Here is a 24380-nt window from a genome sequence, read left to right on the forward strand (position 1 = left end):
ATGCTAGTTGCTTACGTTGGAAGTAGCTGTGTACAATTATGATTATGACAAAAGATTTCAGATCTCAAGTTGTTTATGGTGACTGCAGATGACAGTGCCAGTTTTCATCCTTTCCCTTGTGCTCTTGAAAAAGAAACTAGAACCTTAAGATAATCATTAACAATAGTTTTCTTATAACTAATTTGCTACAAAGCTTCTTTCAATAAGGAAAAAGAAAAACCTTTGCTTTCTTAATAGAACACTGAACACATTAAAATTATGTTCTCTGGTAATTAAAGCTTGATCACTTCCTCTAGCATCTTAAGAAGCATTAACAAAGATATACTCTGAAGAAACACAATTAAATATAATAAAGCCCACAGAATGCAGCTCATGTGCTTTTCATCCAAACAGAGTAGGGTTTCATCAACAGCATGGGGTGTCAATTTCAGTACTCCTGACATCCTGGGCAAAATAATCCTGTGCTGTGAGGGACTGTTCTGTGCACTATAGAGTTTAGCAACATTTCTATTTATGTAGTTGAAAGCCAGAAGCACCCTTCCTCAAACTGTGACAACCAAAACTGTCTCTAGATAATGGCAAATGTAAAGGGGGCTCAAGGGGGAAGTCACCTGGGTTGAATACACTGGGTTAGAGACCCCAAAAGTATTCCAACAAGATGGCAAAATCACCCATTGTCTGTTTAAAAAACAATTCTTTAAAAAGAAATTTGAGCATTGTAAAACATAATGCAGGTAGTGTAAGACTCTTACTAGCAGAATTACTACTTCGTATTTTTGAACTGCTAAAAAAACTGACAGTTAAAACTCAATTTCTTGGAATAGTTACTAACAAGTCTGAAGCATTCTTTGTTAATTTCATTTAAGGGTTCCTTAGAACATGAAATACTCAGTCTGAATGAAAAGCAACTAAAAATTATTTGATGGGGCACTTAGGTGGCTCAGTGGGTTAAGCCCCAGACTCAGGACTTCAGCTCAGGTCATGATCTCAGGGCTTGTGAGATAGAGAGAGCCCCGTGTCAGGCTTGGCACTGATGGCACAGCCTGCTTGGAATTCTTTGTCTCCCTCTCTCTGACCCTCTGCCCTGTCCCCTCCTCTCTCTCAAAATAAATAAATAAACTTAAAAAAATTATTTAAAGAACACTGTATGGCAACTACTTTTGAAAGTCTGCTTACTGAAAATACAAAAGCTTAACGTTTAGAACGTTAAGAAAAGCAGAAATTTTACTTTACTTTTTTCAAGTTTATTTTGAGAGAGACAGAGACCGCATGAATAAGGAAAGGGCAGAGGGAAAGAGAGAGAATCTCAAGCAGGCCCTGCACTTAACTGTGGCTCAAACCCACTTAACTTTGAGATCATGATCTGAGCTGAATCAAGTCAGTCGCTTAACTGGCTGAGCTATCCAGGCACCCCACAGAAAATTTTTTATTTTTTAACTTTTTAATGTTTATTTATTTGTAAGAGAGAGACAAAGAGTGTGAGTGGGAGATGGGCAGAGAGAGAGGGAAACGTAGAATATGAAGCAGGCTCCAGGCTCTGAGCTGTCAGCCAGAGCCCAATGTGGGGCTCAAACTCACAAACCGTGAGATCATTATCTGAGCCAAAGTCAGACACTTCTAAAATACAAATAACAGAAGTTCCAACATGAACTATCTGACAGAAAAGAAACTATAGACCAGGGATTAGAAAACTACTTCAGCAGGCTGCTTTCATCCTCTGTGGGAACTAAACATGCCTTTTACATTTCTAAATAATTGTAAAAAAGGAAAGGAGGCTATGTAACATTAAGTGGACCCAAATCCTAAAACAGGTACTACTTGGCTCCTGACAGAAAGCATTTGCTGACCTCTCCGTAATTAAGAAAAAATAAAAAGATAATTTTAAAAGAAAAGTTGCTAAACAGAATGAATAATGACATTTTAATTTGTTTAATCAGTTAAGTATACCACATGGTTGACATTTAATATTGTTTTTTAAAAACTCTTCCTTGACATTGGACTTGGGGACAGTTGAAAGCTCAGAAGCCTCAGCTGGGTTCTTCTCACCTCTCCTATGGAATGCGGCCAAAAGGTATCCGGACTCACAACCCTCACCCCAACCCAAACAAACTCATGGAGCTGCCCTCTTTCTGTCAGATTCTGCAGTTAAGTCTTTACATGATCTTAGACAATACTTCTCAAAGTGAACACCAACAGTTATGATTTATAATGGAGAGTGCTCTACTTTTCTAGCGTTAACTAGATCACATAAAGCAAAACCAATTCTTTCTGCGGGACTACTCATCTTCAAGACGGGTATCTGTATACAGTATTGGCCTAACTATTAGACCAAGACCTCTGTTTTTCCACCAAGTGCCCATTATTGAAAAAGATAATCTAGGGGCAGGGCTAATAAAGACCCTCATAATAAGGAAACGTTAAGGATGCTACACTAGGTTTCTGTGACCAACAACAGAACATGTCATGTTCCTAGGAGAATTCTGGCAAATCTCATTCCATTCCCTCTTTATAGAAAAGTAAATTAATGATCTACACATAATTCTATGAGATTCTATGAAAGTGGATATAGAGGTAAACTGCTTTAGGTTTAGTCTCACAGCTAAGACAAATTCTTTCATAAACCCTTGGTGGTTTTTATTCCCCCTCCCAAATAGACGAAGGCCATCATATTGTAGGATTGGGTCATCATCATTTCTGTGTTCTATTCTTTTAAGTTTATTTTGAAAACAAACCATTTTACTACTTAAGGCTTTACCCGTGTAGAGAAAAATCGAAGACTTGAAAATTCTGAGAACATGTAAGAGTAGGGAGTACTGACATTCAAAGGTAAGTCACCATCCTGGTTCTTAGACATCTAGGCCTGGCTGACCCAAACTTGGCCCCTCGAATTCCAAGGACCATGAAGACCCTTCCTATCCTAGCTCATTTTCTTCTTCCCCCAAAATGCCCTCTAAACATATGACTGGCCTAAGCTGCATTTTAGTTGCAACTACTTTTATATAAATTATTTACCACTTAAAAACTACCTACCTAATAACGATACAGAGCAAAGGTCACACATTACTATCAATGTATATTTAACTTCATAGTTATATTTTACTATAAATCTAAATGCATCTCATTTCTACTTAGTTTATATGATGTTTGCTACCTGTGTCTGTTTTATGATAAAGTAAAATCCATAATTAGGTTAAAACATGAATACTGTACTCTGTAATATAAAACATCAAGTAACCTCTGACTACTAGAAAAGAACCAAAGAGACACTAATCTGACCTAAGCCAACAAAGAATGAAGGATTCTCTTGTCACAAACGGAGGAGGATGGATCATAAATAGGCAAACAGCAACTTCAGCTATAATCCAAGGTAGACAAGAACACCCTGCTTTAAGAGTTTCTCAGCAGGCACTGGGAAAATACTTCTCAAAACTGCATGCTATGGACAAGAAAGAAAAGAGATTGAAAAAGAAAAAATAGCAGCTCACTGAAAGACAATGGAATCCCAAAATTAATACACAAATATTGACAAAATATATATAACCTGTGTTGAAGTGCACAACAGATACAGAGGTTAAATCCTAACTATCATCTTTGGATGTTATTTACTTACTCAGGAGCAACTTCCAAAACAAAGAAAGAGCTTCAGATACTGAGTTTTTCTAGAGTGTGACCAGGAAAGTAATGGAGGTCTTACAAGTACCATGAGGACAGAGGGGTGGCAGTGAGATCAACAGAGGATGGGCTTCAGAAAACAACAACAACAACAACAACAAACCCAGTGTTAGTCCAAGTGATGGAAGAAAGGTTTTCGTAGTAAATAACAAAATAGTTCCAACAATTACAGAAATCTAAAGGAAAAAAAAAAGAACCTTTATGAAGGAAATCCTGGTACTAAATAAATTCAAGAAAATGTACAAATTAGTGGGTATCAGTCTGCAGTGTTGCAGAGGGGAAGAAAGTTAAGGGTACATGCCTTTGAAGGTTACCCAGATCACAAGCGTATTCAAAATTCCAGTTCTAACCTGGTTATTGACAATAGGGCGAAGTCTCTTAGTACAAGAAGGTATTAAGTTGGATAATATCTATGTTCTCTAAAAGTATGTGTTACAGTGGTGTTGCTGGTCATAATCGCAGAGTTCAGACATACTCTCACATGAAGGATAGGCTCGCTCACTGTGATCCATTCACCATTCTTGGGGACTGACACCTAATTGCATTGCAATTAATATTTTCACTGATGGTCCCAGGCTCTAAATGACAAAACGAGAACCCTCCACAATAAAAGAACAACTGTTTCTATATATTAATATAAGGTCTGGGCATTCGGTTTTATTTTTGATTCTCAGTCCATTGTACCCATGAGCCACATTAAGAGGACTATTTCAAGGCAGTAGGATGCCCTTCTAAGTTACTGCTCAATTGATTCTGTATTTCTGAAAGAATGTAATTATTTAAAAGGAAAAAAAATCTATAGTAACACTGAATAGTAAGTACATAGTATTAACTATCCTTAATAAAAAATTTAAATTTTGGGGCACCTGGGTGGCTTAGTCGGTTGAGCACCCAACTCTGACTCAGGTCATGATCTCACAGTTGGTGGATTTGAGCCCCGCGTCAGGCCCTCTGCTGACAGCTCAGAGCCTGGAGCCTGCTTTGGATTCTGTGTCTCCCTCTCTGCTCACGCTCTGTCTCTCTCTCTCTCAAAAATAAATACTAAAAATTTTTTTTAATTTAAATTTTGAAGAGGTAGAATTGTGCTTTTGAACACTATTCAAAATATCATTCTCTAAATAAAAAGCCATTTTTTTCAACATTGCTTAATTTGGAAGGTGAGGGTATGGACAGAATAGGGCAGGTTTAGAAGATTTACTTCTTAAGGGATCTTCTCTAAATTAAACTCCCTACCTCCCCATACCCCAATAAAAGAGAGATAAAATTCCTTTAAAAATATTTTTGATAGAATAAAAGACATTAAAGTTTTCCTAACAGAAAACTCTTTAAAGGAAAAATGGGAAAATATGATTAAAAGGAACCAGAGGAAACCTAAATTTGCTATACTATCAAAAGGGAAAATCTCCTAATTTTTAACTTAGGGTTTAAAATTAAACTTTTTCACAGAATTGATCATGATTTTACATTCCAATTTTCTGTTTTATACAAACCGTTTTACTAGATTTGTTTTATATTAGCTTTGGTAATAAAGAATAAAAATCTGTAGGCTTGCCCTCTTTAAAAAAGATTTAAAAAGAAATAAAACTTAACTGAATTCTCCCCTTGAAGATACATTAATTCCTTTTAGAGTATTTTTAAAGGATAAAAGCTGATAAGATTTTTTACCACTTCATTTAGACTTTTTAAATATTTATTTTTGAGAGAGAGACAGACAGAGACAGAGACAGAGAGACGGGGAGGGGGGGGCAAGCAGAGAAAGAGGGAGACACAGAATGTGAAGCAGGCTCCAGGCTCCGAACTGTCAGCACAGAGCCTGAAGCAGGGTTCGAATTTGAACTCATGGACTGTGAGATCATGACCTGAGCCGAAGTCAGATGCTTAACCCACTGAACCACCCAGGTACCCCTAGATTTAACTGAAACGCAATAAAATGTATTCATCTTCAAGTGTACAGTTGGGTTGTTTTGGTACATGTATACACCATCACCACAAAACAGATAAAGATAGTCATCATTCCCAAGTTTCTCTTCTGCCTCTAATCCCTCCTCCTATCTCTCCCTGTCCCCAGAAACCACTGATTCCTTTGCCATTATAGATACATTTCCATTTTCTAGAATTTTATATATATAAATGAAATCATGCAGTATGTATCCGTTTTTTTCTCACTTCTTTTGAAAACTGAGCATAATTATCATAGGATTTATCTATGTTGTTGCATGGATCAACAGTTCATTCCCTTTATTGCTGAATGGAAAGAAATCCACTGTAGAATATATCACAATTATTGATGATTCACTCACCTGTTGGGAGGTGTTTGGGTTATGGAGGTCTGGCTATTACAACTGACACCCCCACAAACACCTGTGATCAAGTCTTTGTATTCACAGAATGTTTTAACTTCCCTTGACTAAATATGTAAAAACGGAATGGCTGGGCCATATGGTATAAGTGTACTTAACTTTTTCAGAAAGTGCCAGATTATCTTCCAAAGTTGTTGTATTACTTTACGTACCACCGGAATATAAAAGTATTAGCTCTTCCTAATAGATATCTCACTGTGGTCTTAATTTGAATTTCTTTAGTGGTTATTTGCCACAGTGTCTGGAAAAGTGCCTGTCTAAATCACTTCCTTATTTAAAAAAAGGGTAATATCATTATTGTTGACTTTTTATTCTTTTCATAATCTGGATACAAATGCTTTATTTGTAATTTTGATGAAGTAAAATTTATTCATTTCTTCCTTCCAGAATTAGTGCTTTGGGTATTATATCTGAGAAATCTTTGCCTAATCCAAGGTCACAAAGATATTCTCCTGTATTTTCTTCTAAAATTTGTATAATTTGAAGTTTTACATTTAGGTATTATTTTAAGCTAATCTTTGTATATGGTTCTAGCCATGGATCACAGTTATTCTGTGTTTATGTGTATATAAGGGCAGGGGCAGGTAGACATCCAATTGTTTCAGAATCTTTAGTGGAAGACCCTTTAACCAAATTGCACTTGCGCCTTGAATGAAGAACATATACCTCAAAAACCTCTGGCCACTGTTGTTATGTTAGCTGTCTTTACACCAATACCATCCATGATTAGTGAATGTAGCTTAAGGTTGTTTCCATTTCCATATAAATTTTACAATTTGTCAACTGCTACAAAAAGTCCACTGGGATTTTGACAAGTATTATGTTGAATCCATAGATCAACTTGGCAAGAAGTGACATCTTAACAATATTCAGTCTTCTGTCCCAAGAATATTTATTTAGGACTTCAAGCTCTCTCAACAATATTTTAAAGATTCAAGTGCACAGTGTTTTTGCATCTTGTGTCAGATTTCCCCCTAAGAATTACATATTTTTGATGCAATTATATATAGTATTATTTATTAAATTTCAATTTCCCACTGTTCATTTAAAAAACACAATTCATTTTGTATGTTGATCATGTATCCTACTATCTTGATAAAACTCACCTATTAGATTTAGCAGCTTTTTAAGATTCCATAGGATTTTCCATTAGACGATCATGATGTCTGGAAATAAAGACAGTTTTACTTCTTTCTTTCCAATCTGGACGGAGTCCTTTTCTTTCCTGAACTCACTGTCCTAACTAGAACTTCAAGTTCAATGTTAAATGAAAGCGGTGAAAGCAGACAACCTTGCATAGTTCCTGATCTTGAGGGAAAACCTTCAGTCTTTCACAGTGAAGTATCGTGTTAAACATAGTTTTTTTGTAGGTACACTTTTGTAGGAGGAAATACCCTTCTATTCCTAGTTTGATGAGAATTATGATCAAGAATGAATATCAAAAGCTTTTCTAAATCTCTTGAGGTGAGCACATGATTTTCCTTTTTGTTCTGTTAATATAATGAATTACATTTATTTCCATTTGTGAGATAAAGCCACATTGTTGTTTTCATTTTGAAAATTTAAGACTTTTTGCTATGTGCTTGTAAGGGATATTGGTCTATAGTTTTACTTTCTTGAAATGTCTTTGCCCTGCTTTTAAAACAGGGCAATGTTGTCCTCAGAGAATGAACTGTGAAGCACACCCTGCTCTCCAATTTTCTGGAAGAGTGTATATAGAACTGTCATGATTTACTTCTCAAATGTCTGGAAGACCTCAACAGTGAAATCATCTGAGCCTGTAGGTTTCTTTGTGGGAAGGTGATTTCTTTAGATATTAGGGCTATTCCGGTTATCTGCTTCTTTTTGGGTAAGCTTCGGTAGTTTGCTAGTTTCAAGATATTTGTGCATTTCTTCAAAAGTTGTTATTAACAGAAAGTTATTTACAACATTTGCTTGTTAGCCTTTACATATCAGTAGAGTCTGTAGTGATGTCACCTTGCTTTCCTCAAGGTAAACTGTACAGAATCAGATTTCTATTTGCAATGATTGTCCTGATTAAAAGATTCCTTTAACATTTCTAGTAGTTCAGGCCTGAATATGATAAATTCTTTTCCAGTTTTTTATGTCTAAAAAGGTCTTTATTTTGTCTTGCCCAGGGACAGAATCCCAGGTTGCTGTGTGTTTTCCCCTGAGTGCGTTAAAGCTCTGGTCTCGCTGTCTTCTCCTTAGGAAGATTTCAGATGAATAGTCTCTCGTCATCCTCATCTGTCTTCATTCTTTCGTACACATCTTTTTTCTCTGTTGCTTTTAACATTTTCTCTTTATCACCAACTTTAAGCAACTTGATTATAATATGCTCCAGTGCAGTTTTTGCACCTGGGTTCACGGAGTTCTCAGAACTATGGTTTTACAGTTTTCATCAAATTAAGGAAAGTTTCAGACTTTATTTCTTCATCTATTCTTTTAATCATATCTCCCCCTTTGATGACTCCAATTACTTGGCAATTAGCCCACTGGAACATACACCACAGCTCCCTTACAGATTGGGTTATTTTACCCTGAGAACTTTTCTCTCTGTTCTTCATTTTGGATAGTTTCTACTATTCTGTCTCTTCGTTAGTCTCTTCTTCAGTAGCATGCACGTGTAATTAATTCCATCAAGTGTATCTCTTCATCTTAAATAGTGTAATTTGATTTAGATAGCTTTTAAATTTTCCATGTCCTTTATATAACTTGTTCAATCTCTTTTCTAACTCAAGGATCTGCAATTACAGTTATAAACCAAATGGGACGCACCCGTCTTTGTGACAGAGAACTGTACTCCAGGATACACACATGTCCATTTGTTTACACATTGTCTATGGCAGTTGTTTTAGAAAGAGTTGAGTAGTTACAACAAGAGGCTACATGAGCCACAAAAACTTTACCATCTGACCCTTTAATGAAAAAATCTTAAATTCCTGATCTCAGCACAGTGAATATATAGAAGACAAATATAATAACTGCTTTAATGTCTTTTTGTCTAATTTCATCAGATGTATCACTGTTGGGCCGGTTTTAATTGACTGAATTTTCTCATTATGGATATTTTCCTGCTGTTTTCTATGACTGGTATATTTTGATTAGATGTTAAGACATAATAAATCTTACTTTTGATTATTTGATATTTTTCTATTCCTATAAATATTGAGCTTTGTCCTGGTATATATTTACGTTACTTGAAAAGAATCTGATCTTTTCAATCTTGTATTTAAATTTTTAACAAAACTTTTACCTAACAGTAAAATCCACAGCATTTAGTGTTGGCCAAATGTTGCACCATTATTGAAGGAAAGTCCTTCTGTGCATTACTCTACTATATGCATCACAAATTATAGTATTTTTCCACTCTAGCTACTGGGAACAGGCAAGTTTGTAATATGAGCTTCAGGGATTTTTTTCCCCTAACTCTTTAGCTTGATTTTTATTCCCCAGCCTTGGGTAGTTTCCTCACACATGTGTGTTGATCAATACTAAGCTGAAGATAAGAAGGACCTTCTGCAGATTTCTCAAACCACATGGCTCTTTCCTCCCCAGCTCTCTGGCCTGGGAACTCTAGCCACAGTGAACTGCTCGATTCTCAGCTCCATCTCCTTGGTTCAAGGCTTCCGACGCTATACTGGATTCCCTTTTTCCCTACATCATGTCCTAGAAACTCTCTAGGTACTAAGCTGGGGCAATTGTGGAGCTCACTTCACTTGTTTCCTGTCTCTCAAGGCTCACTGTCCTTTCTTGCCTGCCATCCAGTATCTTGAAAACCACTGTTTTACTTATTTTGTCCAGGTTTTTTAGTTGTTTCAGTTTGGAGTAATTCCAGTCCTTGTTATTCCATCTTGGCCCAAAGGAGACGACTGAAAAGCTTACAAAAATTTTCCAAACAGGGAAAAGTGCTTAGAGTAAATGGAAAATCCTGATAAAGTAGACAGGACCTAATTATATTATTGTATATATTTAAGGAAAGGAAAATTTCCTTATGATATTCATTACCATTGCACTGATTGCTATTTTTACAGAGATAACCCCATTAAAAGCAAGTGATTTATTCACCAAAATACATTTTATGGTTAGGAGTCATTCCAATCTATTACTACTGGTAAGAAAATAAAATTATCTATTAAACTATAAATTTCAAAATGCCTATAAATGTGAATAATTCTGTTTAGAATTTCTTCACAATATATGTAAACAAGTAATTGTATGTAATGTCTTCAGGGAAAAAAAAACTTTTTAGTTTAAGTGATTTCAGACTTATAGGAAAAGTGGCCAAAGTCAGGCAAAGAACTGTACTAATCGCCTTTCTGCCCGACTCCCCAAATATCAGTATTTTACCATATTTGTATATTATGTTTTTAAAACCATTCAAGAGCTCATTGTAGGCATAAAGCCCTTGAACCCAAATAGTTCAGTGTTAATTTCCTCCCAAAACAAAGACATGCCCTATGGAAGCATAAAGCAATTATCACTAATAGAATACTAGTTTGCACAGATTTTATTCAAATGTTGCCCACTGTCCTACAAATGTCCTTTATTTTGGGGGTGGAAGGCAGTGTTGAAAAACTAATGCCCTTGGACCAAATCAGAACAGCCAATTTTTCTAAATTAAATTGAGCTCAAACACAGACATGCCATTCATTTATATATTGATATCTATGGCTGATTTGGGGATGTAAGAGCCGAGATGAGAAGTCACACCAGCCTTAGTGTGGCCATGTGTATTATCTGGCCCATTACAGAAAAGTTTGCTAACTCCAACTTTAAAACAAAAAAATTTTTTTCCTGGTCCAGGAGTTAGGTGAATTTAGTTGCCATGTTTTTTGGAGTTTTTTGGTCTCCATTAGTCTGCTATTCCTCAGTCTTTGTTTTTCATTGTCTTGATAAGTTTGAAGAGTAGTTTATAGGATGGCCCTCATCTGTGTCTGTCTGTTTCCTCATGCTTAGACTTAGCTCGTGCAATTTTGGCAGGAATATCACAAAAGCAACATGACGTCATCCTCCTCATGATGCACATGATGTTTATTTGTCTATTACTAGATATGTTAATTTAGATCACGTCATTAAGGTCATATCTGCCAAGTTTCTTCACTGTCACGTTCCTATTGTTCACTTTATAATTAATATATACTTTGTGAGAATATGCTTAGAGACCAAGTAAATATTTTTTCTCATCAGATTTTAAACCCATAGTTTTTCTGCCTCAAACAATTATTATTGTAGTGTTGCCAAAGTGTGATTTCCTAGTTCCATCATTTCTTCTACATTGATTAGATCGATTTCTGCTATAAGAAAAAGAATTCCTGTCCTCCACTGTAGAGTCATTTCTTTAACTCAGTGTAGACTTTTAAACTGTGTTTTATTCTATGGGTTCTATCTATTACTATCATTATTTATTTTGATGATCAAGGGGCTAATGATTTGGCTAAAGAGAACCTCTTTAAACTGGCTCCTTTCTGTGTCCTTTTAGCATGTCTCCATCATTCTTTGAGTACAACAGTTTTTTAAATAATAACAATAATGTGGAAATAACCCACATGGCCATCAGTGTGTAATATTAAAGAAGGAGTAGTGGGAAGGCAATGAAGGACTACGAAGATAGGGAAGAGAACAGGTAGGAGATGTACAGTTAGGTGGAGTTAACAGGTCCAGAACAATGGTAGAGTATGAGGCCCGGCTTAAAAAAGGAAAAGACAAGCATATGCTTATAGATGCATATAATTTTCCTGAGAGATACTAACAATGCAGGATTAGCATGAACTCTGGGACTGGGACTGTGCAACAGGTGTCTTTTTTATTTACAACTGCTGATTGAAAAAATTTTAAATCATTTTTAAGACTAATCCCTTCAAATTTAATATTTGTAATTAAAACATATATTGTAAAATTAATTCATAATTAGAACACATGTAGTATTTATAGTCTCCTTAAATGGGTAAAATCTTATATTTCTTTAAATTTTTTTAAAGCATTTTCTTTCCAGTTCTACTTGTAATCAATAAATTATGATTTGCTAAATGCAGCTAGATTGGCTAGAAATTAGAAGCTATCTTACATTGTTGCCCTTGTTACATTAACTGTATAATACTCAAGATTCATTCTTAAAAGGTTTCATTTTCTCCTTTGAACTATATCCTACTAGCCTGGGTTTTGGGGTGGAGGGGGAAGATGAGGATGTAGGGAAGGATGAGAAGAAGCTTACAATCTAGATACCAGTGCTTGAATCCCTTCAAGAGCACCTAATATCCTTTTTAAGATGACAGGACCTGATATTTCACTTAATGTTTGGGTGAAAGACTAATATAATGCTTACCTAGTGAGTCGTTTAGGTGGAGGCCGCTCACCAAATTTTCTGGAAAAAAAATAAGAAAAATAAATAAATATATGGGCTGTTATTGCACATTCTACTAGGAAACTTTTTAGGCACCATGAAATCGCCTTTGTGACTAATGCATCAACTCTACTAAAGTACAACATAAAGGAAAATCCTTTAGTAACCATCTGTACCCAGAAATAACAAAATACATACTTTAAAAATGTTTCCCAAACAAAAACAACACGCCCTAAGTAGGCCTTACGTACCCACTCTGAGCATGTAGCACAATGATTAGAGGAGGGTGACAGAGGCACCTAGAGACACCCTGCCAAAAAAAACCCCAAAAACAAAAAGAAACAAAAAAAACCCCACAACTAAGGAAAGCCACCCAGTCTCACACAATCTGCAGCACTCAGAAAAATCCTCACAGCCCAAAAGGTGCTGTTGCGCTGACAAGTGTCTGCCATGTGCCAGGCACTTTGCTGTACGTATTTCATGCATTGCTCTTTTTATAATTATTATAAAACAATTCTGTAAAGCACATACTGGCTCATTTAAAACATGTAGCAAGCAACTTGCCCAGTAAGTTAAGTGGCAGGTAGAGCTGAAATTTAAACCTAGCTGTTGACAAATACCAGTTTGTATGGAACCATAAAAGACCCAGAATACCCAAAGTTAACTTGAAAAAGTAGAACGAAGCTAAAGGTCTCACAATTCCAGATTTCAAGATATACTACACAGCTGTAGTAATCAAAACAGTATGGTACTGGCACAAAAACAGCCACATAAATCAAAGGAACCGAACAGAAAACCCAGAAACAAACCCGGGTTTATATGGTCAATTAATCTATGACAAAGGAAGCAAGATTATTCAATGGAGAAAAGAGTCTCTTCAGTAAGTGGTGTTGGGAAAACTGGACTAGTACATGCAAAAGAACAGTAACACAAAAGAGTAACAGTATAACACAAAAATAAACTCAAAATGAATTAAAGACCTAAAGGGGAGACCTGGAACCATAAAAATCCTAAAAGAGAAGTAGGCAGAACGTCTCTGATAGTGGCCACAGCAACATTTTTCTAGGTAGGTCTCTGAGGGCAAGGGAAACAAAAGCAAATATAAACTATTCTGACCACATCAAAATAAAATGCTTCTGCACAATGAAGGAAACCATCAACAAAACAAAAAGGCAACTTACTGAATGGGAGAAGATAACTGCAAATGATACATCTGATAAGGACTTAATATCTAAAATACCTAAAGAACTTCTACAATTCAACACCAAAAATAATCTGATTAAAAATGGGCAGAGGGGACCTGAAGAGATATTTTTCCAGACATAGAGATGGCCATGAAAAGATGTTCAACATCACTAATCAGAGAAATACAAATCAAAGCCACAACATAGCACCTTAACACCTGTAAGAATGGCTAAAATAAACAACACAAAAGATAACAAGTGTGTTGGCAAGGATATGAAGAAAAAGGAACCCTGTGTACTGTTTGTTGGTAAGAATGTAAACTGGTACAGTCACTGTGGAAAACAGTATAGAGGTTCCTCAAAAGTTAAGAACAGAAATCCCATATGACCCAATAATTCCACTACTGGGTACTTAACCAAAGAAAATGAAAACACTAATTCAAAATGATACATGCAACCTTATGTTTATTGCAGCATTATTTATAAAAGCCAAGACATCGAAGCAACCCAAGTGTCTGCTGATGGACAAATGGATAAGAAAAATATGGTGTGCACACACACACACACACACACACACACACACACACACAGTGGAATATTATGAAGACATAAAAAAGGAGGGGAGATCTTGCCATTTGAGAAAACATGGAGGAACCTAGAGGTATGACACTAAGTGAAATAAGTCAGATTGAGAAAGATAAGTATCCCATGATTTCATTCCTATGTGGGGAAAAAAAAACACAAACTGAATCAGACTTACAGAGAATAAAGTGATGGCTGCCAGAGGGAATGAGAGCGGGGGATGGGCAAAATGGTGAAGGGGAGCAGGACAGGCTATCAGTTACGGTATGGGAAGTCACAGGAAAAAGGGCACAGCAGAGGGAATACAGTCAATGATACTGTGATCATGTTGTATGGTGTCAGAATGTAGCTACACTTGTGAGCACAGCGGAACACAGAGAGAATTTGAATCCCTATGCTGTACACAGCAAACTAATATAACATTGTGTCAATTACACACAAACAAAACTTTGGGGAAAAAAAAACACCTAGATGTTGACTATGCAAGAAGCTTATAGTATATGGCCCTTCAGAAAGAAAGAGGCTAGGTGCACAAACAAAAGCATTTCAACTGGTTATAAGAGGGCAAAGAAAAAAGCTTGAGCAAGGAACTTTCAAAAAAGCACAATTTAGGCTATAATTAGAATACAGCATGGAGGTTAAGAAAAACTCTCTGAAGTAAGGTAAGTAGAGTTCAAATCCCTGACTTAGCATTTTCTTAACTGTTTAACTTTGAAGTTCCTTGACTCTCCAGACCTTAGTTTCCTCACATGTAAAAAGGACACAGTGACCACATTTACCTCAAAGAGATGTTGAAGAGATTCAATATGTTACTATTTAGGAAACACATAAAATGGTGCCTGATATACAGTAAGTGCTCAATGAATGTTGTCACTATTACACACTGTAGTTATAAATTGGCAAGTCAACATTATGAAATAAGGAGCTAAGTTTGATATTAATAAGAATCAGTAAGTAGAGAGGAAAGTAGAAACTAATTTCTATGTGATGACCTATTTCCTCTGTGAGGGTCTCTGAGAGACAGTGGAAGCACAACACTTGAAAACGGACCAATAGAATTGTGTTTATTTTCCGTTTTAAGCAGACTGAAGTTACAAACAGTCTAAGTGACTTGCTCATAATCAGTTACAGGTTGTGAAGTCTAATTTGACTTAAGATTTCTCTACCATATTGACATCCCATAAAATTATTACCTTTAATGATTAAAGTCTTAGAGTCTGATGTAGTATATTTTCTTGTGTAGTTTAATGCTTTATGACATTGTTTATGAACTCAGGATTTATAAACAATGGGTATCTGTGACTATATTTTCGCTACCCCTGAAATACTGAAAAGTGCCTCTAACTGAAATAGTACAAAAATCTGAGTAAACAATCTAAGTTTCTGTTGGAAGAATGACTTATTAATTCTTTGACTTTACCCCACAGGATATTCAATTTTGAAAACCAAGGAACGAAACACAGTGGTTCAGCAGCAACACGTGCAGGGCCACTGAAGCCACAGGTTCTAAAACACTGACCCACTGAAAAACAACAATAAACAACAACAACAAACACTGACTGAACTACTGGCTCATCTGTGAATTTCAGTTCTGGAATTAAAGCCAAAAATCTACTCTTGAATCTTTTTCCACAGGAAACGCTTTTTTGAATCTTTCAAACTGATTACACATAAACTGTCTTACTATGTTACAGTTTACAAAAACCAAAAAGTTTAAGACAGCCTTTAAAATATTTCTTTGCATACACTGTATATGTAAGAGCACAGCTGCACTTTATAAAAGACAAGCAAAGGAAGGTGTGGCCAGAATCTTTTAACCCAAGGAGTTACCATGGTAAAAATTTTACAGAGACACAGTTAACGAACTAACTAAAACTTTTCAATGAAGATTGTGACGTGGTACCCCTCATACTAGGATTCCATACTACTATTCCAACCACAAGCACCCTTTTGGATCTAACATAGGTTTATCACAGGACTAGTAGTAAGAGATCCACTGTACTCAAAACTGAAACATAAATTTCGTTTCTTGATGCTCTGAAATGCTTTCAAAATTAGATTAACTAAATGTTAATTAAAATATCTGTCTCTAATCCTTTTCGGAACGACCCCTTAGCTGAAATGAGCAATTACACAACATGCTCGTGCAGTATCACTGGAGAACTCAGCAAGTTTGCATGCTGAGCTTGAACAGCACTTCAACATTAAGCAATATTCTATCTAAGCAAGGGTAGAATATTCTATCCTAAGCGAGGAATGTTATAAATGATAAAATTAAATTGCTTCTTCAGTATATAATAAAGCATCTCCAATAACTGTTGAGAGCAATTCTAGTCCTTTCTTTAATGCATATGCCATCACATTGCTATTTATCTCATTAAAACTCATGGTTACTGTATTTACTGCACTAGGGGAAGAATAAGAAAATGGGATTTTTAAGAGAAGTCATGAAAGCACTTATTAGGTTCACAGTGAAGTATTCTGAAGGCTGCAGCTAAACTAAATTCTAATTATTTAATAAAATTCATAGGTCTACATATTTTAAAATGTCAAGTTATAACAAGATGCTATATAGATCCTACACTTAACCGAGATCCATTTTCACTACTAACCTGAAATACAACTAATATATACAACTTCAATAATTATCCAATTCCCAAAAAAAAGGCCTATCTTTACACACGAATGACTTAGGAAAATTCATGGCATTTATCATGCAATCAAAATATTCACCTCTCAGCAGAAACGACTACAATCCATTATCAATTTCTCATAAATTGGTTAAACTCTATCTCTCCCTCTCATAATAGGGAATGGTGAGACAGGCAGGAACAAATGTTTATCTTTATTTGCAAGCTATTTGAAAATAGGTGTCTATTAACATAATCTGTGTTAACAACTGACCAGAAATAAGTTGGACCAACCAAGTTTAGACCACTCTCATGTAAAATGCTTAATAGGTGTATGGTATATTTAACAATAAAAAATAATCTAAATCCCTAAGTGCTCTAATGATGCCTTTAATTTTATAAAACACAGAATTAATTCTTCATTGTGATAAAGAATCACTGCTATCCAATTTTCTTTTTGATAGTATAGGTTGTCGGTATCTCATTTGCAAAAAGTTTCTCAAATTATATGCATGCTGTATTATATAAAATGTAGTTCTGACTAAATGTGATAATCTGTTTATATATCTAAGGGGAAATGTTATGATTCTGGTTTTTTTTAATGTTATTTATTTTTGAGAGATGCAGAGAGAGAGCGAGAGAGCGAGAGAGCGAGAGAGCGAGAGAGAGAGAGAGATAGGGAGACAGCCTGACGCGGGGCTCGAACCCATGAGCCATGAGATCACCCGTTGAAGGCTTAACCAAATGAGCCACCCAGCTGCCCCACTGGCTTTTTAAAGTAATGAATAAAAGACAGCTTATATAAAGCTGATTACCTCTAACCCATATCCTTTTCTTCTTGTTCTGTATACTTTCCCCTCAGACTGGTATTGGCGAACAAAACACAAAAATCTATGTGCTATCATTTACCTAACAATGCTCAGGATAAATTTACGTGATCTATCATACCTCAGAAAAATTTATGTGATCTCAAGTATATATCTTAAGTATAATTTCAAGCTAGCAAATTCATTTCTCTTTAACTTAACTAGCTTTCCCTTTCTAAGATAACAATAATCTTTTACTTAAAATAGGAAGAGCTGGGGAAAATGTTAATTACTCTATTATCATATACCTGAAGTATAAAGATGATAAAGATTTAAAAAATTTTTTGTATATATTTATTTTTGAGACAGAGAGAGACAGAGGGGCAAAGAGAGAGAGAGAGTGAGTGAATCTGAAGCAGGCTCCAGGCTCCAAACTGTCAGCACAGAGCCCAATGTAGGGCTCGAATTTACAAACCAGGAGATCATGACCTGAGCTCAAGTCAGACACCTGAGCCACCCAGGTGCCCCTAAAGTATAAAGATATTTTTAAAAGCTGCCATCAATCATCAAACTTAGTACTTCCTACCTATAAATAGTATTGAGGTTCTCAAATACCCTCCAATCCATTAGAATTTCCAAATAAGTAAAACAAACAAACCAACAAAACAAAACAAAAACACAGTACATTTCCTTTTTAAGTTCATAGTAGAGATACAATATTGTTTTCTCCTACAACAGATACATTTCCTCCTATATTCCCGAGTCTGTTACGAAAGCACATGACCACAAACGTACTGAGGACAAACATAGCAAAAGTTTTATCAAAACTTCATGATCATAACACCTTTTCTACCTAACAGATGCTTCACATGAGAAAATCAAGTCGAAACTCAAAAATATGGGGGAGGGGAGAGGTCACAAGAAAAATCTCTTGTGAATATAGAACAATTTCATAAGACACTGCTACAAAAAGCCCCCCAAACCTTATGTCATCTAGAGTTTCATGTAGTAACAATATTAGAACATCAGTTTTAAAAACAAGAGGTGACTGGAAAACCAAACCCAGGTCTTTGGGAAACTGTCTTAAACTTTTTGGTTTTTGTAAACTACAACATAGTAAGGCAGTTTAATGGTACGTGTAATCAATTTGGAAGACTCAAAAAAGTCTTTCCTGTGGAAAAAGATTCAGGAGTAGATTTTTGGCTTTAATTCCAGAACTGAAATTCACAGATTAGCCAGTAATTCAGTGAGTGTTTGTTGTTGGGTTTTGTTTTTGAGTAGTTCAGTGTTTTAGAACCTGTGGTCTAGTATGTGCAACATACTATCTAGAATTTACTTCTGCTATAATGGACAATATTTAGATAACTGACAAAATCTGAATAGAGCCAGCAGAGGAGGACAGGATTATATCAGTTTCAATGCCCTGGCTGTGATAACCATACAGGGGTTGTGTAAGAGACTGTTCTTATTCTTTATTACCAACAAGTACCACCGTACTTAAGAAAACAATGTTGTCTACTACTTCAAATGGTCCAGAGAAAATAAGTGTGTATGTGTGTGTGTGTGTGTGTGTGTGTGTGTGTGTGTGTGTAGATACACAGAAGAATAAAGCAAATGTGGTAAAATGTTAACATTTGAGGTATCTGGTATTTTCCTTGTAGTATTTTCTTAATTCTTCTGTAAACTGAAATTGTATCAGAATAAAAAGGCCACACTATGAGAAATCCTAAACTCCTGATCAAGTTGCTAGCCTGACCCTGCTTTGCCACAGAACCTAGAGGTGACAAACCTACCAAAAAACATTCAGGAGAGGTGTCATATAAAAGACATGGCCAGCTTCCTGGCATAGCTTTTATGTTCTCACGACAATTATGCAAGATTCACTTGTAGATGTAAGGTTTGCCAATACTCGGTGCTAGTGTACAAGTGGAGAAACCGGAAATCTCACGTACTGCTGGGAGTTTAAATTTGTGCAATCTTTTTGGAAGACATTTTAACAACGTCTATTGGTAATTAAAGATGTGGATTCCTTTGAATTCCTAGCCATTTCAATTCTGGAAATTTATTATATAGACAGTTTGTGACTGTGGAAAAATATGCATACCAAGACACATGATAAATAAGCATCAATTGTGTTAACAAGAAAAATTAAATTTCATGTGTAAAATTAGGAATAGATTGCTGATTACATACCACCTCCCAGTCATGGCCATATATACATAACAAAAAGCAAACCAGTTAGTAACATTCATTTTGAGTGAGAAAATAAGATCTACATTTTTATCCTCTCCTCCGAACTGCACATATAAAACAATACATACATCCTATACACAATTATTTGTGATAATGATGGGCAGCAGCAAGAATTCTCATTTGCTCTAGAATGCATTATACAATTTAACAGGTGCCTTACTCTTTACTAATTAAGTCTGGTTTAGGTAAATAGCAAAATAAAATTACATTCTCTAGGAATCAACTTACACACCAAGTCTACAATACAGGTAGCTTAAAATAAAAATAGATAAAGGCATACAAGTTAAAATTTTACTCAAGAAAACTATCTCAGCAAATTTCCCTGGGAAAGGTACTTTAGAAAAAATATGCCCAATTCGAATAAAGAAATTCACACCCTTAACGGAAAATATACACTTCCACAAAGGAAAATACAATACGACTTAAAGAGCTTTAAATAGGTTCCAATTTTATCTGTTTACTTTTTGTTAAGAACTCCTTCGACACCTCACTTGACCTTTGAACTGCCTTTTAAGGCACTGTTCAAAAGGTGCGAAGTGTCACCTGATGAGAACACAGAGTATCCTACACAGGAATGGTAGCCAAGTGCTGTGGTAATAAGTACATGGACTAAGGACCTGTGTTGCTTAAATTCAAGTCCCAGCTTTAATGCAAAATAGTGGAAGTTACTTAAACTCTGTCTCAGTTTCCTCAACTGAAGACACAAATAAAAGTACTTCCATACAGGATTCTCACAAGAATTTAAAATGTTCTTACATGTACAGCAGCTAAAAGAGTACCTGGTATCAACTAAGCACGCAGTAAAACACCACTACTCCTCAAGGCTGGATTACTCCATGATATTTACTCTAACAAACATGGTGAAACTGAACTAGACCCTTCAAAACAAATACGCATTCATACTGTTCTAGAAACACATGTTATTAACCATATATCCAGAATATATAAAGAACTCCTCTAACTCAACAACAAAAAAACCTGATTTAAAAACAGGAAAAGGAAAAAGGACTTGAACAGATATTTGAGAATATAAACAAATGGCCAGTAAGCACATGAGAAGATACTCAACATCACTCATCATTAGGAAAAGACAAATTAAAACCATAATGAGATACCACTTCACATCCATTAGGATGGTAATTATCAAAATAACAGAAAAATAACAAGTGTTGGTGAAGATATGAGAAAACTAACACCTCTCTACCTTGCTGGCGGGAATGTAAAATGGTGCAGCCACTGCAGAAAGCAGTGTGGTGGTTCCTCCAAACATTAAACATAAATTACTGCATGACCCATCCAATCCAATTCTGGGCATAAACCCAAAAGAAGTGAAAGCAGGGACTCAAACAGATACTTGCGCACCATTGCTCACAGCATTATTTACAACAGCCCAAAGGTGGAAACAACCCAAATGCCTACTAATAAATGAAGAAATGAACAAATGTGGTATGTACCTATAATGAAATATTATTCTGCCTTCAAAAAGGAAAAGTCTGACACATGCTACGACGTGGATGAACCTTGAAAATTTTACGCTGAGTGAAATAAGCCAGACATAAAAGGGCACAGGTTCTAGGGCTGTACTTATATAAGGGACCGAGAGTAGTTCCATTCAGTGACAGGAAGGCAGAGTGGTGGCTGCCAGGAGCTGGCGCCGGGGGTAGGGCCAGGGGAGCAGAGACAGTACAGAGTTTTTCAGTTCCTGAAGATGAAAGAGCTTTGAAGACAGATGGTGGTGACGGCTGTATAATAATGTCAATATACTTAAGCGACTGAACTGTACACTTAAACGTGGTTAAAATGGTAAATGTTATGTTATATATATTTTACCACACGCAAAAGTACATTTAGTTTTGCCTTAAATTATGGCTCGGGTTTGAGGGGTCCTAAGTTACCACCAGGTCAAGTAACAGCAGCTGCCCAGGAACTTTAAAAACCAACAAGTAGGTGCCAAAATAAACAAATGAGGAGCATATGAATATATAAATGGAAATAGCACACAGGTACACACATGTACACACACACAGGCACAAATGGTTCCTACTACCATCAAGGCGAAGATACAAAAGGAAAGAGAGGTTTGCCCTAGACAGGATACCTTTCAAGAAAAGGCCGGCAGAAAGCATTCAAGTAACCCATCAAAAACTGTTTAGGACTAAACATCTTTCAGAGAAAATCCACAAGTGATCACAGACAACTGGCTCATATATGAGATGAAGTCACAACATTTTCTCCCATGCATTTCCCCTTATTTTTCATTCCCACCTAAAATACAGGCAGTGAAGATTTCTTTCCTCCCTATAAATTTTCTGTCAGAGATGTTAAGGCTGTCAGTTCTTTAAAGGCTAAGTAGTCATTTGGAATTTCTTAAGAAGAGCTATTAACTTTTTTTCTCATCTCTTAAATATTCTTTTCAACCCTAGTAAGACAAGAAAGGAAAGGAGGGAAAAAGGAAGGGAGGGGTTGAAAAGAAAAAAGCAGCAAAGTAATAAAAGACATTTCTCTCCCTAACTTAAATGAAATTTAGAAGGCCATTATGGTCACCTGGGTGGCTCAGTCAGTTGAGCATCTGGCTTTGGCTCAGGTCATGATCTCACAGTTCGTGAGTTCGAGCCCTGCATCAGGCTCTGTGCTGACAGCTTAGAGCCTGGAGCCTGCTTTCGATTCTGTGACTCTCTCTCTCTCTGCCCCATCCCTACTCACACTCAGTCTCTAAAAAATAAATAAATGTTAAAAAAAATTAAAAAGAAAAATAGAAGGCCATAACAGTATAACCATCCATAATGGGATTTTTTTCCCCCACCTGTTCTTCATAGGTTCTACTCTTGGGAATACATGCAACATTTAGTATATAAAATATCTGTCAGGGAAGGGCTCCAGGTACCTGTTAACCACTGCCTTGGAAAAGTGCACAAGAGGTGTTTGGCACTGAAGTAGGTCAGAAGCCCAAGAAGTGACCATCAATGATTCCTAATAGGGAAGCTTACCCTAGAGCAGAAAGGGCCAAGGAGATTTTCAGTAGGAAAGGGTATGAGAAAGATAAGTAAGTTACATCAGGAGGCTTCTCAGAGTAAGTTCCTACCTCAAAGAATTAATACGCTATGGAAAAATAAATAATTTTCATAAAAAAAAAGACCCACACAATTATTAAGCCCAAAGACATTGAAATTTTAAAGCCACACTCTATACTGAGTCCTAACTCTAAAACAAAACTGTTCCACACACCTGGTAGGAGAGAGGCCAAGCATTACACATCACATAGATCCCACCACAAGGAAGGAAATAGAAGACCTAGAAAAAGCATGTTTCCCTTTAAAAGTTAAGTCCAGTGGATCTGAATAGCCTCAGAAGCAGTATCATGGATTTGGGCAGGACATGGAGGCCTGTGCCTTCTCCTTACTAAAAGTACACCTGAGAATGTAGTGATACTGCTAGACCACTGACAATAGTTTAAAATATATGCTTGCTGACTTGAGATTATTACTGCTGATGAAATTCAAAAGTAGTAAAACTACTGTACCCACGTTATATGTATACATGGTACCAAAAGACACGTACAAGAACATCTGTATCATCAGACAAAAGCCAAAACTAGAAACAACCCAAAAGACTACTGTCAAGGATCAGATAAATTAAGGAATAATAATCATACAATAGAGTGCTATTCAGCAAAGAGAACAAACTACCACCATATATGCGATACACTGATCACTAGCAAAAGAAGCCAGACTCAAAAAGGTACAAAATTATATAAATCTGTTTATAGGAAATTCAAAAACAAGCCAAACTAATGTGCAGTTTTCCCCAGGACCCAGGCTACCTTCAGGAGAGCGGTCCAGACACCAGAATTCCAGGGAGCTAGTAACATTTGTTCCTCATGTGTATGACCGTCACACATGTGTATTCACTTTGTGAACGTTATTGTGTGCTCACAATCTGTGTGCTTTGTGTTTCTGTAGGTAACTGACACTAATTCAGAAATATATTCGTGTGTGTGTGTTTACTATGATATGTATATAATAAAAATATGTATATTTGTCTTTCTTATTGTTTTGAATGAAAGACTGCTTTTGGGGAAAAAAAGAGTTCTTTGGACTTCATTCCTATTGCCTTCAAATTTTATTTTAACATCAAAATTTTATAAGGCAGTGATTTCTAGTCCTTGGCTACACCATCCCAGGATATATATATTTCATATTGGGCAAAGTTAAGTATCATGCCAATAGGCATGTAAATGCTAACAAAATTGGCTCTTCCTCCCTCTCCATCCAAATTATAGACCAGGTATTCCAACAACCTTCTCTCCTACTTAATAGGCAAAAAATTAGGATCATCTATGCTACTCTGTTGGGCAAAGCAACTATCACAAGATTATGCATTAAAAAAAAAAATCACTAGGCAGTGTTGTGGAAAAAAGGCAGAATATGTAACTATGATTAAAATGATCCCATTATTCTTAAAACTGCCTTCCTTTGCCTATCTAATCTAAAACTGATAAAAGGAAAGAAAGAGAAAATGGTGTAACTGTTTTCCTATATTCTGGTTCTTTT

General features: G+C 36.0%; 1 protein-coding gene across 14 annotated transcripts in view; it reads right to left on the reverse strand.

Moving 5' to 3' along the window:
- Positions 1–24380, reverse strand: part of RBPJ (recombination signal binding protein for immunoglobulin kappa J region) — a 139875-nt gene that overhangs the window by 28623 nt on the left and 86872 nt on the right. For 10 of the 14 annotated variants that reach the window (XM_029947892.1, XM_029947828.1, XM_029947884.1 and 7 more), the window contains one exon: positions 12358–12396. Coding sequence is in view for 7 of the 14 variants with exons in the window: in XM_029947828.1 (XP_029803688.1) it covers positions 12358–12396 (39 nt within the window). In the remaining 7 variants the exon portion in view is untranslated. Of the gene's footprint in view, positions 1–7138; positions 7199–12357; positions 12397–24380 lie in introns of all 14 variants that reach the window. The other 4 variants (XM_029947851.1, XM_029947844.1, XM_029947867.1 and 1 more) reach the window with 1 other exon arrangement.

The sequence above is a fragment of the Suricata suricatta genome, chromosome 1 (genome assembly GCF_006229205.1).
Source record: "Suricata suricatta isolate VVHF042 chromosome 1, meerkat_22Aug2017_6uvM2_HiC, whole genome shotgun sequence".
Lineage (NCBI taxonomy): Eukaryota > Metazoa > Chordata > Mammalia > Carnivora > Herpestidae > Suricata > Suricata suricatta.